Source organism: Elephantulus edwardii, unplaced genomic scaffold (genome assembly GCF_000299155.1).
Source record: "Elephantulus edwardii isolate Elephantulus edwardi_28Jun2011 unplaced genomic scaffold, EleEdw1.0 scaffold00233, whole genome shotgun sequence".
In the NCBI taxonomy this organism is placed as follows: domain Eukaryota; kingdom Metazoa; phylum Chordata; class Mammalia; order Macroscelidea; family Macroscelididae; genus Elephantulus; species Elephantulus edwardii.
In genome coordinates, this window is record NW_006399983.1 from 193,540 (window position 1) to 209,399 (window position 15,860).

Consider the following 15,860-nt stretch of genomic DNA (forward strand, 5'->3'; position numbering starts at 1 on the left):
CATCTTTTCTTCATAAACATAAGCTTTTTAGGAACAAAAACTGCATTTGAAACTTTTCTCTACCCTTCGCTGTATAGAGCACACAAACTTGCTCGGCAAATATGTGTTGCTCAAAGACATCATGAGCTAAAAAGACCTGGAGAAACATGATAGGGCAACTCTCTTATAGAACATGGCCAAGGGTGTAAGGTTTTTAAGAAAATAGGTGATAAATTCTAAGGAAAATAACCCATGGAAATAATCAACGTGCCACGTAAAGAAAGAGCTCCTTTTTTATCTTAAACATGTAAACTTTGCTTAAATCTTTCATTGATTGTCATTGCAGAACTCACACACTTGGAGCACTTAAACATTTCAGTATTGGAAATGCTTTGAACTACAAAATTGTTTCCAGTAGTCAGCTGTGTATTCCAGAAAAGGACCTAAAATAAGGTAATTGATTAAAACACTTATGTCATGTGTTCTAATAATAAATTAAGTTCCTAGCTATATGCAATCACTATTAAACTTTAAGAACAATATTTTTGTTTCTGTTAAATACTAAGACTCTTTTTGTTACAGTGTTTACTATTAGTGTTCCCCAAATAACTTAATTGTCATTTGACAATGCTCCTTAGTGTTCCTCAAACAGTTTCATTTTGACACTTGTCTACATGGTCAAAATAAGTAGTGAATTTTGTATTTTTTAAAAAGTTTCTTACTGACCCGGAGGTCATTTGTTGTATGGTGCTTTCTGGGCATAGTAAGAGATATAATGTCCCAGATCACATCATTTTGTTCAGGTCGTTTAAAATATGCCATCAGGAGTTCACTTACTTTTGCTAAGTGAACCTGAATCTTATTTTTAGCATCTGCCGTCTCAGCAACACGGTTGGTGAGAGACAAATTGACTCTGTTGAACTGATTCCACATTTCATTGGCCGTTACAACCAAGAGGTTTTCAACGTCATCTCTTAGCTTGGCCGAGGCTGCCCGTTCACTCTGGGAGCGGAGAATATTGTCATCAGTAAACTTAGCCCAGGACTCTGGCACAGAAACCCTGAGGAGAAGAAGAAATAGAACAAAACAAGCTAGTCAAGGATGGACTGGCCTAAATAATCTGTAGACAACCATTCATCCTATGAAGCAAAAGCTCTCAAATTCCCAAGCCTAACTTCCCCTCACTGTCATGGGAGCACTACGGTTTCATGGTAGAATTCTCTCAAGAAAGGAGATCCGGATTAAATTCCCAACTAATGTATTTCATGCACAGTTACCATCTGTCAGTGGAGGCTTTTGCTGAACCAGTTTTATCAGAGTTTCCTAACTAAGACAGAATAGGAAGAGTGGCCTGACAATCTACTTTAAAAAGAAAAAAATCAACCATTAAAAAATGCTACGAATCACAACAGTAAAATCACGAACTGATTGTGATGATGGTGCAGGAGCAGGCAGCTTTATTCCACGGTCCACTTGGTCACCACAAGTCAGGGTCAACTCAACAACAGCTAACAACAGTTTCATTAGAAATGAGCAAATCATATTTTAAACTTTTCTTAAGAGCTTCTTATTTTATTGCTAATCCATTTTTTATATAGCTATGCATCACTTAACATTTGTTGAATAACATATGAACACAACGACATCCATCATCCCATAAGGTTTGTCTTTCTGGGTTGGTTTATTTATTAAGAGAAAGCAACTCCCCTCTTAGCATGTTGCCCTCCTAATCAGAAAGCTGTATGCACCTCTGGTGGTTCAAACCCACCAGCTGCTCTACTGGAGTAGGCTGGGTAGTTTCCTCCTGTTAAGATTTGTTGTTGCAGTTGTTAGGTTCCCTCTAGTTTACTATTATTCAGATCAGAGCCTTGCTTTATCCTGGACCATCCTCACAATCTCCATCATACTCACGACCATTGTGGCAATCACTGTATTCATCTATGTCATTGAGGGTCATCTTTTGCTAGCTCTCTACATTTCCCAGCATGATCTCTTTTTCAGAGGACTGATTGTTCCTGCCAACACACCCGAAGTATGTGAGATGAAATGCCACCATCCTCAGAAACCTGAAGGAGGATCACTATGAATTGGCATTCACTTGAGGGCAATGAGTGAGTATAATTGGTTTAAAGACTCCTTGCCCTAGACTCTTGAAGTGTTGGGCCACAGGTGAAATATAGTCAGGAAAGGCAGATGACGTGGCTCTGGATGTGGTCTCTTGGGCCAGTGGATAGGTAGGTGGTAGTGAAAGGGGCTTCTCCTGCAGCTCAAGAGGGAGAACACAAATAAGAGACTAGGCACATTCTACTTGCCTTCACTCACTCCTACTTGCTCAGCTTCCACCACCTTCTCAGCCTCTACTTCTGCCAATGCCCATTTCTTTGGCCTTTGCCAGAAGTTCTAGCAACCTCAGCAACAATAGCAATGATGATGTGGGTTCCCTCTTTCCCCCCACCTTACATTTTAATATGACATTCACACAAAGTTCAAATTTCTTATCACCCTACTTCTCAGAGCATATCATGTACATTAAACAGCATCTATTCATATAGGTATATACTCATACAAGTATAATCTAACTTCTCGGCCCATTTGGGGCTGGAGGTCAAGATCATTAATAGATAGGCAGATCTATTACAAACGGGCCATACTTACCCAGTAAGTATATAAAAAAATTCAACCTCATGATTAATCAAAGAAATACTAATAAGAACAACAATAATTTGTAGTCCTAGTGAGAATGTTTGGAAAAGAAGCTCTCATTTTTTTTCTCAGGTAGGAAGGTTGAGTTGGCACAATCAAGCTGGAGGATCAAAAGGTAATATACATTTTTCAAATGTGCATAACCCAGAAATTCCACTTCTAAGAATTTTTTCAAAGATAGATTTAAAAAACATACATATTCATGTCAGCAACATTTATGCCAATACTAGAAAAATGAAATAATTTGTGTCTGAAAGTGAAACAAGTTATGATCCATTCAAAAAAGATAATCTATATAAGTAAAATTGATGTTTTAGATGACTTTTCTTTTTTAAAGTTTTTTAATTGTAAGTAAGTGGCATCCACTTCCTAAACAACATGCCTCTAGAAACTCTATGAACTTTGATAAATGTTGATAGTTATAGAAAGGCTTCAGGCCTTTTGTTCATACAGTCACTATGAGTCGAACTCGACTCGAAGGCAATCAGTAAGAACAACAATGAAAAAATAAAGCAACAAGAAAATACCACTATTTAAAAATACAAATCTATAGCTATATTGATGGAAAAAATACTGGAAGGATTAAGATAAATTTATATCATAATTTGTTGTTGTTGTTGTTGTTATGTGCCATCGAGTCGTTTGCGACTCATAGTGACCCTATGTACAAGAGCCCTAAACCCTGCTCTATTCTGTGCCAATCACATTGCCTCTGACATACCTATCCTGATTACCCCAGTCACTGAATCAATCCACCTCATAGAGGGTCTTCCCCTCCTGCGCTGTCCCTCTACTCTACCCAGCATGATGTCCCTCTCCAAAGATCTGTCTCTCCTTAAATTTACATCATCAATTATAAATGTCAATCTCTCTAGAAAACAATAGGGTAATGGCTGCTATTTGGGCATTTGTGTGCTTGGTAGTGTAGTTGTTGTTGTGTTGTTGTTGTTGTTGTTGTTAGGTGCTGTCGAATCATAGACAACTCATAGCGACCCTATGAACAAAAGACCTGAGCATTGTTCATAGAGTTTCTGGAGGCAAGCCATTTCGGAAGTGGATGCCGCTCCTGCTTCCAGGCTTGTTTTAATCAGGGAGTTCCACTAAACACTGTCCACCATGGGTAACCATCATCACATTGGGCACATCAGTGTCACAGTGTTGAGAATCACAGCAACCACAAGTTACCTCTGTACAGCAATGCACAGACCAGTGCTATACCATGTAGAGGAATGTTTGACAAAAAACATTTTAAACCAGGCCTGAGCACTGCAGATTAAAATCACCCACCTTGGGCTTCAAGCGTCAAGGACTCTCCTTCATAGGGTCGCTATGAGTCGCCTGCAACTCGACAGCACTTAACAACATAATATCAACATAGAGAGCGAGATCAGCTGGGCCAGTGGACAGAAAGCAATGCTACCAAGCCAAAGGTGGGTGACTTTTAATCTGTGGCCCTTGGGCCTGCCTTTCATTGATTTTGTTCAGACATTTCTCTAGGTTGTATAGCCCTGGTGTACAAGTTGCTGTACCGCGGTCACTTTTGGTTGCTGTGAGGCTGAACACTGTGACACTGATGTGTCAAATGCGTTAATGGTTGGCTACCCAATGCGGACAGAGAGTGTGGTGGAGCTCCCCTATTAAAACAAGCTTGGAAGGAGGAGTGGCATCCACTTCCATAGTAGCTTGCCTCCGGAAACCCTATGAACCTGGAGAGAGAATGAAAGGCACCCAAGCGTCGAGGACTCTCCTTCATAGGGTCACTATGAGTCACCTGTGACTCAACGGCACTTAACAACAGCAACAACCTTGGACTTGGTAGCAAATTTCTGCCCACTAGGCCAATGTAGCTCTCTCTAAGTTAGTGGTAGTATTATGGTAGTGTAGTAGTATATTATTAAGACTCTTGCAGTGGGTTTTTAGTTCAGGAGTTTTAGGTCAGGTCCCAGTGACCAATATCATGGATGCTAACACCAAACCCAGAGAGCTCTGGGGGCCGAGTGGTAAGATGTTGTATTGCAATCCCAAAGACATGTAATTCAAATCCACCAGTTACTCTGCAGGAAAAGAATAGGCAATATCCTCCCAAGAGATTTACTATCCCTGAAAACCCATTGGAAGGTCAGCTATGAATCAGTTATAAGTTGACAGCTCAAGACAACAACAACCCCAAATCCATCACCAGTACCAATGAGAAAATTCTAATGGGTATAGCTCTCCATTGGGCTTCTGAGGTGATACATCTTTATCAGAGGAAAGCTGTAAAGATGGCAGATTCAAACTGGCCTTTCAATTAGCAGGGCAACACATGTTAGCTCCTTACTACCAACACTTGTTTTTGTTATGTGCCATAGAGTCAGAATTAACTCATAGTTGACCCTCCAGCAGGTTTTCAGAGGCTAAAAAAAAAGAAATTTGGGGGGAAGGGGATCATGGAGGAAAATGTGTAACAATGAGTGATTGGAAACTCTAAATATAAAAAAAGGGGCGGGGAAGGGGAAAAAAAATCACAAGGTAGGAGATGCTTCTTTGTGCTTTCTTGACTTTCTGCATCCAGCACGTGCTGCTTTTGTAGTTAAGACAAATTAATAATTAATATAAAGAACACGGGATTCAATTGTAGGCTTATTGAAAGACTATTTATCTTCTTCCTTTACATACTTTGTCATGTTTTCTGTTTTAATAAGCTATAAGTTGTGACATGCAAAAACTCAACCCCCGCATTCAAATCACTTCCAACTCACTGTAACTATTTATTCATCAGCCATCCCAGGGTGTAACTTTTAATAGGAGGAGATGGTCCATCTGTCTTTCTCGGAGCCCCTGGGGGATTCAAACCACTGGAGAAACTCATGCTTTTGGTTAACAGTGCAACACACTATAGACTATACCAGCTGTGCCAAGCCATTCTTAAAGGAGAAAGAGTGCATTAAATAAGATCTGAACAACGACAGTGGTGTGCCTGACTTACGTGGCATCCACTTTCTCGACCCCTCTGAAGTAGCTGACACCTTCTGAGGTGTTACGCAGATGGTGGCACTTATCATCAATCCGGTAAGCTGCCTGCTTGTCACTCAGGTCCTTCTCCAGCTCATGCTGGGCAGCTCTGTTAGATCTGGAACACAGAATGAGAAAACAGAGCTTCAAGCAGAGGTCACAGTTTAATACATGGAAGTAAAGTGGCCCTTCTGCACTGGGTCTCCTCATCATTATTCTTTTAGTTTTTCTTTCAGACTACACTAGACTCCTAAGCCAAAAGGAGCCATTCTGGGAGATGGCACTGCAGATGAGTATTTAGATTCTTTTATTCTGACTGCCCTGCCCCGTGGGGGGTGAGGCTTAGAAGAGAAGTTACAGATAAACAAGGGTTTGGCTTCTGGAGCCCAAGGCCTGCAATCCATTTCCTCAACTTACAAAATATCCCAGGCAAAACATTGGTCTGAAGAGAGTAGAAAATGGTGTATAGGGCCACGGGGCCTGGAGTGTCTCTCTGAAAGGGCCAGAGGAAGTGAAAATAGCAAAGCCTCTCACCTCCCCAGAGAAGAAAGAAAATAAAGAGCCCACAGTGCAGCCCACAATGCCTCAAGAGCCACACCAGGAGCAAGGTTCATTTAATCATTGTTAAAACACAGATGTGGTACCAACAATGGGGCTTATTAAGGAACTAAGTTGGAGACTAAGGGAGACAAAGAATATCTCACAATACAAGTCCAGGCTTAGCCCAGTAGTCTCAAGACAAATTAACTTCAAAACACAATTCCTTAATTAGTAAGTCCTGGTTTCAGTTCAGCAAAAAAAATTCAGGAAGACTCTGGTTTCCTCAATTACACAGCAAGATGTTCCCTCAGATCAGCTATAAGTCAGTTTCTTTTTCAAACATCCAGCAAGAACAGCAAAACCTTTAATTATGGCCCGCACAAATGCAAGAAGGCTCAGATCACACCTTGCCACAGAATCTCCACAGCAGTTCTACAGTCTCTCCACCACCATCACCAGGGTCTCACTTTCACCAGGGTTTCACTCTCTTGCTCCAATCTCCCTCAAGTCTTGCTGCCTAGTGTGGAAGCACTCTCTCTCTTATCCTAATCCTACAGCTGTTAATGATTTGCAAGACCAAATATCTGCAGGTAAGGTAGCTGGAGAACAGAGGGGGCTAATGTAATGGCTAAAGAGCCAACTTTAGGATAACATCACAACTAGTTTAAAATCACTGGCCACCTCTACGCTTTCTCTCCCCCCACTCCCTTTTCTATTTCTATATCCTATCCCTTTCCTCCATTCTGCAGTGTAACTCTCCAAGAAACTATGAGTCATTACAGGCTGCCTCTCTCCACCCATGGCAGATGACCTCAGTTTGTAATAATGTTGATATATTCAGAAGTGTCACAAGAGATGTCAACGAAGGAGCAGATTAACTCTTAGGAAGGAAAGGGGCTGGTGGCTCCAGCACCCCGCTGGGGAGAAAAGAGCCTTAATCACTCTGAGATGCAGGTTTCTCACTGCCTTGGTAAACCAAAAGGAGAACTTGCAGCCACCAAGCCTAGGTGGTGTGCCTCAAACCCAGGTGAACCATACCTTTGCTCAGGAATAGTTGTTGTTACAAATAATTCCAGGTATCTCTCACTTTTTGAAAGTTCACTCTATAGTACTTCACTTTACAAAAGATCTACATTAGTATCTGTTTTCACGAACCAAAAGAAATCCAAAAAGAATTTTTATAAAAATTCTTTTGCATTTTCGAAAAAGCAAAACAAGACTTTTACAGAAAGCCATTAAAGAGACAGCACACACTCCAAACAGTAAGAATGGCATCACCAAGCTCGTGTCCAGGGTACTATACACAGCATCAAACTGTTTGTGAACAATCTTATATGTCAGTATAATAGCAATCTTATGTTGTTGTTGTTGTTGTTGTTGTTGTTGTTAAGTGTCGTTGAGTCACAGGCGACTCATAGCAATCCTATGAACGAAGTCCTGGACATTTCCTATATAACTTTCGTCCTTTCTCCAGGTTCATAGGGTTTCTAGAGGCAAGCTATTGTGGAAGTGGATGCCACTCCTGCTTCCAAGCTTGTTTTAATCGGGGAGCTTCGCCAAACACTGTCCACCATGGGTAACAGTATTCGGCTTCACAGCAATCACGAGCTACCTCTGTACAGCAAGTGGACATGCCAGCGTTGCACAACCTAGAAGAATGTTTCACCAAAAACAATTAAAAGCAGGACTGAGGGCTGCGGAGTAGAGTCACCCACCTTTGGCTTGGGAGCCTGGCTTTCTGTCCGCTAGGTCAACTGTTTGCTCTCTCTTCCTCTATGCTGTTGTTGGTAGTTGTTAAGTGCCGTTGAGTCACAGGTGACTCATAGCAACCCTATGAACAAAGTCCTGGACACTTCCTGTATAACTTTCATCCTTTCTCCAGGTTCTTATACAATCTTACACTAATGTTATTTTAGGTTTCACATGTGATCTGGTGTCAGTTGATAACGTTTTGTTTATTTGGGTTTGCGTGTTTTGTTTTTTATCTGTTACGGCTGAGAGAGTTCTGGGGGCTTAGTGTTAAGAAGTCACACTGCCAACCTAAAGGCACACTGAATACACCGGCTGCTCCATGGGAGAAAGATGGGCAATCTCCTCCTGTGCAATTTATTGTCTCTGAAGCCCTACTATGAGTTGGTTTGTACTCCACGGTACATAAAAACAACGATAAGGCTTAACAATTTTTTTCCATGTAAATTACTAGTAACTGCTTCTTCACTTCTGCCATGTTGGCTTACTAAATGAGTTTTATAGGAAAACTCAGGTAAAAGAGGACCTCTGTACTGAGTTCCCACTCTAAGCTGGCAATTCTTCTAAAAGCCTGGGAGGCACCAGTGGACTAAGCAAACATTTCTTCTCTAAAGGGATTGGCCTTCTGCTTATTTGTAGTAGGCAGACAATGCAGTCTTCAGGTGATTGGGGAAGGCTCAGGTTTTTAAGGAGGTATGCAAAATAAGCACAGGAGAGCCACCATTCATTACTATTCCAACTGTTCTTTCTTGAAATGCACAGACGGTTAGGCTGACTATGTCAAAGAGTCAACATATTTTGAGTTAAAAGAAATCTTAGTCTGATTCCTGTTGTTGTGTACTGTCAAGCTGGAACCAACCCATAGCTGACCCTCTAGTGGGTTTTCAGAAGCAGTTAATTGCACAGGAGAAGATATCATTCTCCCATGGATTCAAACTGTGTACCTCTGGGATTGCAATGCAGCTTCTAGTCACAGGGTCACTTCCTTAGTCAGAATCTGACCTAAGACAAAAACCCTTTTGCATGTCAAAATTATTTCTTTAAGTAAAAATTTAAAACAAATGTATCCAAGTACTCACCTTAACCTTTGATTAAAAAGGTCTCACTCTGTATGTGTAATCTTATAAAAGCTATGGAGAGACCTGAGTGTTAGCATGAACAAATTAACAAAAATATGAACAATAAATGTAGAGAGATAAAGCTCTTACGCAAGTTGGGCAATCGTCTTATCCAAATGTAGCTTCATTCTTTCTTGACAACACAGAATAATATCAACTTCCTACTCATTTTGGAGGGAAAAAACACACCACATGTTAATGTTTTTTGTATTGAATATGACATCCAAAGTCAATAACACAATTTTTTATCAATGAGAGAAAATTTTGTAAAGAGAAAGAATAATGAAGTCAAATAAGAGAACAAGTTTACATTCGTTTCCTTACTTATATATAAAGAAAGCAGATGAGAGAGTGACCTAATAATTGGACTGAGATTTATCCATTAGAGGGCTAGAGGTAAATTACATTATAGGACAAGTTTAACATGATTCAAAGACTAGGGCTCAGTCCTTATATCTCTAACAGAGTCTTGAGCTAAAGAATTACCACCAAAACCAAAATTCTAGAATCACAGTGATATCAAGGTTGTGTTTAAAAGCATAGGTTCTTGTACAACAGCTATTCTTCCAAAACAAAGCAAAAGAAAGGAAAGGCAAATGGACAACCAGAGGGGCGTCTCCGCTGCACATTTTGCTTGGACCTTTGTCCACAGAGGTTGACTTCAGCAGATCCACCTCCCTTCCAGACACCACAGATCAGCTCCTCTACCTGCCCGGGCCCTTGAGCTAGCTTGGTTTTTGACATGTGCCAGTTTGATGCTGCCAAGATAAATACATATGCTATGACAAAGCACGTATCATATTAGAGTTCTCAAAATGGCATCTGTTTCATAATTAATTATTACATATTGTAAATGTTAACCCTCATACTTGTGAATGCAATGCCATTTATGACTGAAAGTTTTCTGTTATGTTAATGAAGACATTCATGTAGTGTTTCTTAAACCTAATCTCTTCTGAGATAGGGAGCAAAGAGATAAGCACACAAATGAAGAAATGATAGAATGCCCTGAGGATCTCCAAGAAATCTGAGAAAAATTCTAGTGAAGCTAAGACATGAATTCCTTTCCTGTGCACCCCCCACCCCCAAACAGAGAGAAAGAGCTTTCTTCTAGAGTCAGAACCCCAAATTCCACCTTCAAGCCTGCTGGACTGTGAGAAAATGCATTTTTGTTAATTAAAGCCATTACCTTAACTGCATTAGGAAACTAAGATATTGAAGGAAAGGGAAAGTAACACATTAGCCAGCTTCAAAGGAGGAAAGTGTGAGTTAGAATAGCAGAAATGAGACTGGCATGATAAGGACCAGGGAAGTAGACAGGCCAGAGGGGGAATCTACAAGAAGACAGTAATGACAAGGTTTGAGGAGATACTGGACAGCAGGCCAAACCATGGTGAGAACACAGCACTGGTGCCATCAATAGAAGAAGAGTCAACCAGGCATGGGATATGAGGGAGAAAATGTGCTGCTAGGCATCATGAAGGTGAACAGAAATGATTTACCAAAGTCAAATATGTCTTGTAGGCCATTAGAGGTAGAGAACTGGTGTCTAACAGAGCCTTGGGCTAAAGAAAGACATAGGAAAGGGTTCTGGGCTCAAGATGGCAGAGATCCTGGGAGAGCAAGTCTAGCAGGTGAAGGTTAGAGAACTTCAAATGAAATCATATTTACTTGAAAAAAGATGCAGGGCAGAAACAAGCAGGAGAATACAGGTAGCAGAGCTGATGCAATGATAAAATTCTGGATGACGATTTGGCCATACATCAAAAGCACATAGCCTTTGACCTATCTGTTCTACTTTCTGAAATGAATTCTAAAAAACAATCAGAGTTAAGTTAGTTATAATTAACAATATTTTGGGGCACTGCAATATTATTAAAAATAGAGGGAAAGGAGAATAACTATTAAATGTAAATATGGATTGAAGCTCAACATCAAGAAAACAAAGACAGAGGATGAAGGGACTGAAATTGATAAGAGTTTCAGTTTGCTTGGCTCCACAATCAACATTCTTGGTACCAGCAGCCAGGAAATTAAAAGACAAATTACATTGGGAAAGTCTGTTGTTAGGGACCTCTCTAAAGTACTGAAGAGCAATGCTGTCAGCCTGGAGACTAAAGTGTGCCTGATTCAGGCCATGGTCCTTGCAATTACTTGATGTGTGCTAGAAAGCTGGACAATGACTAGGGATGTGCCTTTGAGCTGTGCTGCTAGCAAGACTATTTAATATACCATGAACTGCTAGGAAAACAAACAGGTTCATCCTAGAGAGGGTGAGACCAGGCTTCCCTTGGAGGCAAGGATTCTGAAGATTCATCTGACATGCTTTGGATATGTTGCAAGGAGGGACCAGTCCTTGGAGAGGGACATCATGCTTGGGAGGGTGAGGAAGACCTCAGGAGAGGAAGACCTCCAATTAGATGGATTGATTCGGTGACAGAGGACAGAGGTACTGGGGGTAGGTGTGTCAGAGGCAGTAAGATTGGCACAGGATAGAGCAGAGTATTACGTTGTACATAGGGCCACAATGAGTCACAAGCGACTTGATGGCACACAACAACAACTATTAAACAATAGGATGTTTTTGTTGTTGTTGTATACCATAGAGTCACAACCGACCCATAGCTGACCCTCTGGCAGGTTTTCAGAGGCAGTTAATTGCACAGAAGGAGATTGCCCATCCTTCTCCTGCAAATAAGAGGATACTAATTTTAAAAAGAAGAGGAAAGATAGGCAATTCCCATTGTAGAATACCATACAGATAATTATATCTAAAACAGTAACAATAATATGAAGAAAATTGCCACAATATTATTTTAAATATAAAGCAGATTCAAAATTAAATATAAAATATTATTCTAATCTTAAAGACCCATCTATGTGTATTCATATATGAGCTGGATAATATTTACTTAAACATAATTTTTTTGAAAACTCCAAATTTAAGGGTGACTTTTCTCTATAATACAATACTAGATAACTTCTCTTTCTTTTTCCTTTTCTGTATATTTCAAATTCTCTCAGTGTACATACATTATTTTTTTAACCAAGAGAAAGCATACCCTTTTGGGAAGCTGTAAGTATCTAATAAAAAAATTCTTTATTTATAAATGGTCTTATGGAATCTATTGTTGTTGTTATTGTTGTTTGATTTGCACATTGAGCACATGTTTACAATTATGCCTGCTGGTAGTTTTGCGTTCCCATCAAGTTTACCGTGAGCAGTTGTTTCTCCACATCATCATGAACTAGATCAATTCCCATTCTTTTCTCTCGGTGAAATAGACATTCTCGGGCTACCTAAAGAAGCACAGATAATGAAAAGCATTCATACAGACAGCTGTTTATAATCAGCTCTATTGACTAAAACCAGTCAATAGATACTCCCACCCTAAAAAATTATCAAACTATTTTGTTGAAAATACAGCATGAAACCAACTACAACAAATAGTGAAATCCTTGCTGCTACTTAAAATATATGTAGTTAGTTCTTCAAAGTCATTTGAAAAAATTCCCAATTTGGAAGGTTGAGAGAATGATCTGATAGCTTCCACTTGAGCCCCACAAATTAGCATTCATTTCTTCTGGAGAAATAATTCAGTTACATGAAGCAAAGACTTGAAGATAATTTCTAAATATTTTCTACCAAAAAAAGCTGAAGAGGAAACAACCTTTAAGGACATCAAAATATGTACAGTCAAGGAGCAAAGAGATTGTTTTTTGAAGGTCATTTCCTCATTGAGGCAGGGGTGGGGGTAGGAGTGGGAAAGCGGTGGTTGGGGGGGGGGAGGTTTTTCCCCATTGAAGAAAAAAAACCATACAGAAAAGAAAGAAAATGTGGCTCAGAAATAACGCCATCATTCTATTGCTTGTTTAAAGAAATAAAGGATATGATATTGTTAAAACTCCATAGCATGCTTTTAAGGATTAACATTAATTAGAAGGTTTAGATCAAGAAATATTCTTTGAGACAATGTATGTAGTGTAGTCAGGGTATTTAATGGCCTCCATGAATGGTAGTTTAAATTGACACAAATTAGGTATGAAACAAGAGTATGTTGCTATTAACATTTTTTTCAGATAATTTCATGAGAAAACTGTACAGTGTGAATTTTTTTAAACATGATATAGAAAATATTCTATAGACCCAGCAGTCTTTTTATAATTGAGCAAAATTTTTTAGCGAATTTTTTGTTCTTTTACTAATAGTATCATTTGTATATATTCTTGTTGTTGTTGTTGCTAAGTACTGTCAAGTTGTATATATTAGAAGAGGAAATAATAGGTTGAGAGAAACTGATTGCTTAGTACATATCACTAAATTGCTTTTTTAAAGTTTTTAGAATCAGAAATTCCACCACCACCACATAAAAGTGCCCACTTTATCCATTTGTGTAACACTTTAATGCTATCAGCTTTCATTTTTGAAAAATTGATAGGCCAATGTGGGTCACATCAGTGATTTAAATTGTTCATTTATTAATAAGTTATTCCTGATATTAGTTGATCACCATCAGTATTTTCTCTTCTGTGATTTATCTCTTTATGCAATTAACCACTCTCCTTTTAATCAGGAATTTCCACTATTTGTTCATAACAAATGTTCAAACACAAGTGAACAATAGTACAAAAACACAGAAAAAATTTCCAATAAGACTCGCTAAAGCAGGGCTTAAGGAGGAAATAATTGATGGCTAAAATTTTAGGAATACTTCTAATCTTTGAATTTGGTAGGAGAATTGTATGACATACACTTGTAATTCTCAAATGAGATATAGCTCGGAGAAAGAGTTCTGGTCCAAAGTAATAATTAATTTGTCATTAGTGCATCATGAACATCTCTCGAAATTCCTGAGGGTTGTATGTGTTTCTGGTTAGTGAGAGGTATACAAGAAGAAGCCACATTGTGCAGAGGTCATTATGAAACTTTTCAAGTCACTAGACTGGATTCCCAACAAGTCACACACTCATATAAAAAAAATGACAACTTTCCTCACTGAAACATATAAAACTTCTACATTAATTTCAATAGTTTGCAGACCTTCAAGACAAGAACGCCATTTTTTTTTTTTTGGAATAGTAGACAGAATAAGACTGAGGGGTCAGTCCTACACTTGGAATACCAGCAGGGGTTATTGTCTATCCTGAGCCCAACCAGAGTCCAGCACCCAGCTGAAATAGTGCTCCTATGACCAGGCAAATGGTCTCACCGGAGTCATATTTTTCTACTTAATCCATCTCCCAAAATGGATTACACTGTGCCCTGAAACAGAATCAGTGAACAAGAGGCATTTCATGACTCAGACTAGAAGAATAAAGGATTTCCCTGCTCTCAAAATGTTGTTTACTTAATCCAGGGACAGCCAAAATCAGACAAACAATCTGAAAGGGGGTCAGACGACTCATTCACCACAAAACATTCCATATCCTAGGAATAAATAGCTTATCAATGAACCTTCTTTGCTTTGCATTCAAAATTATGTATGTCCCGTTAAGGTCTTTGAAATGTCTAAAAATGACACAGTTCTTCATTACTGAAACCAGCTGCAGCTTTGATATGAGATTGACTTCTATGAGTAAAGTAAGACATAATTCAATCAATAAATAGCTCAGGAATTCAACTAGTGGTTGTTGTTGTTTGATGCCATCGAGTAGTAGACGACTCATAGCGACCCTATGAACGAACAGCCTGAGCACTGTTCGTAGTTTCCGGAGACAAGCCATTTCGGAAGTGGATGCCGCTCCAACTAGTGGAGCATAATAAAAAAAAAAATATATAGACTCCTTTACCATAGGGCCTCATAATTACCTGAAGAGGGGCTTCAGTCTCCATCAAAGCCCTTTCCAATCTTTTCTTAACATCAGTCAGTGCATTGGTTTCACCAATCATTTCATCCATCTCATGAAGCATTTCAGCTTTCCAGAATCCTATGTCATTGACACGTTCTCCCAAATTTTGGGTGGAATCTGCCTGGGTTTTCCTTGTTTGCTGGTATTTGTCTTGAATCAGGCGAGCTGTATCTACCCTCAGCCGCTCTGAATTATGACGGGAGGTGTTCGACTCTTGGTAGTTGGTCAGATTGGAGCGGTACCAATCATCAGGAGTGTACCTGGTGAAGAGGGTGGTTCTGTTGGAAACGAAGGGAAGCATGGTGCACTCCGACACCCTCTGAGACCTGGTGCAGTATGGAGCCAAGGTTGGTGAATTGGAGACCACTTTGTAGTACGTGCTTGGATTCCAAGGGAGGCTCAAGCCATGGTTCAAATTGTAGTGGGGAAAGCGGTCCCTATAGCTTGATGCCAAGGAACTGAGGGCTGGCAGAAAGCTGCTTGGTGCTGGTGTAGGGTGGGCACACGTTGCTGTTAAAGAAGAACCTAAGAGCTCCATGATGCCCAAACACTGTCTGAAAATCTCTCCTGTTTAAGAAAAGCAAAAATTGACAATAATAGCAATTAATCTCGGTGAAAACTTACCAACTCTAAGGCCACGTCTGACTTATCATCGGCCACACTGCTGCCAAATATATTAAATATTTAAGCTACCCACTTTAATAAGTGATAATATATTCCTTTCCTCCCCCTTTCTTTGTGGCCCAAGGACATTTTTTTTTAAAAGTTTACAGGTTGTAGACTGGTCATTTAAGTTTTGGGGGGAAAATTTCTAAAAGTAACTTAGTCTTGTTTTTATAACCTCAAATTAAGACTCTGAACTGTGCATTTTAACAAACAGGAATTAAAATCTTGCCTGCATTTAATAGCTATGATGTAAAGCAAATT

The 15,860-nt window shown here is 39.5% G+C and overlaps 1 protein-coding gene across 1 annotated transcript in view; it reads right to left on the bottom strand.

Moving 5' to 3' along the window:
* TEKT3 (tektin 3) overlaps window positions 1-15,498 on the bottom strand; it is a 41,751-nt gene extending 26,253 nt beyond the window's left edge. Inside the window, exons 1-5 of the mRNA XM_006898556.1 lie at window positions 14,893-15,498; window positions 12,300-12,383; window positions 9,174-9,244; window positions 5,651-5,794; window positions 817-1,039 (exon numbers count right to left, since the gene is read on the bottom strand). Of these exons, the coding sequence (XP_006898618.1) occupies window positions 817-1,039; window positions 5,651-5,794; window positions 9,174-9,244; window positions 12,300-12,383; window positions 14,893-15,471 (1,101 nt within the window). The 5' untranslated portion in view covers window positions 15,472-15,498. The remainder of the gene's footprint in view (window positions 1-816; window positions 1,040-5,650; window positions 5,795-9,173; window positions 9,245-12,299; window positions 12,384-14,892) is intronic.
* Window positions 15,499-15,860: the final 362 nt, after the last annotated feature.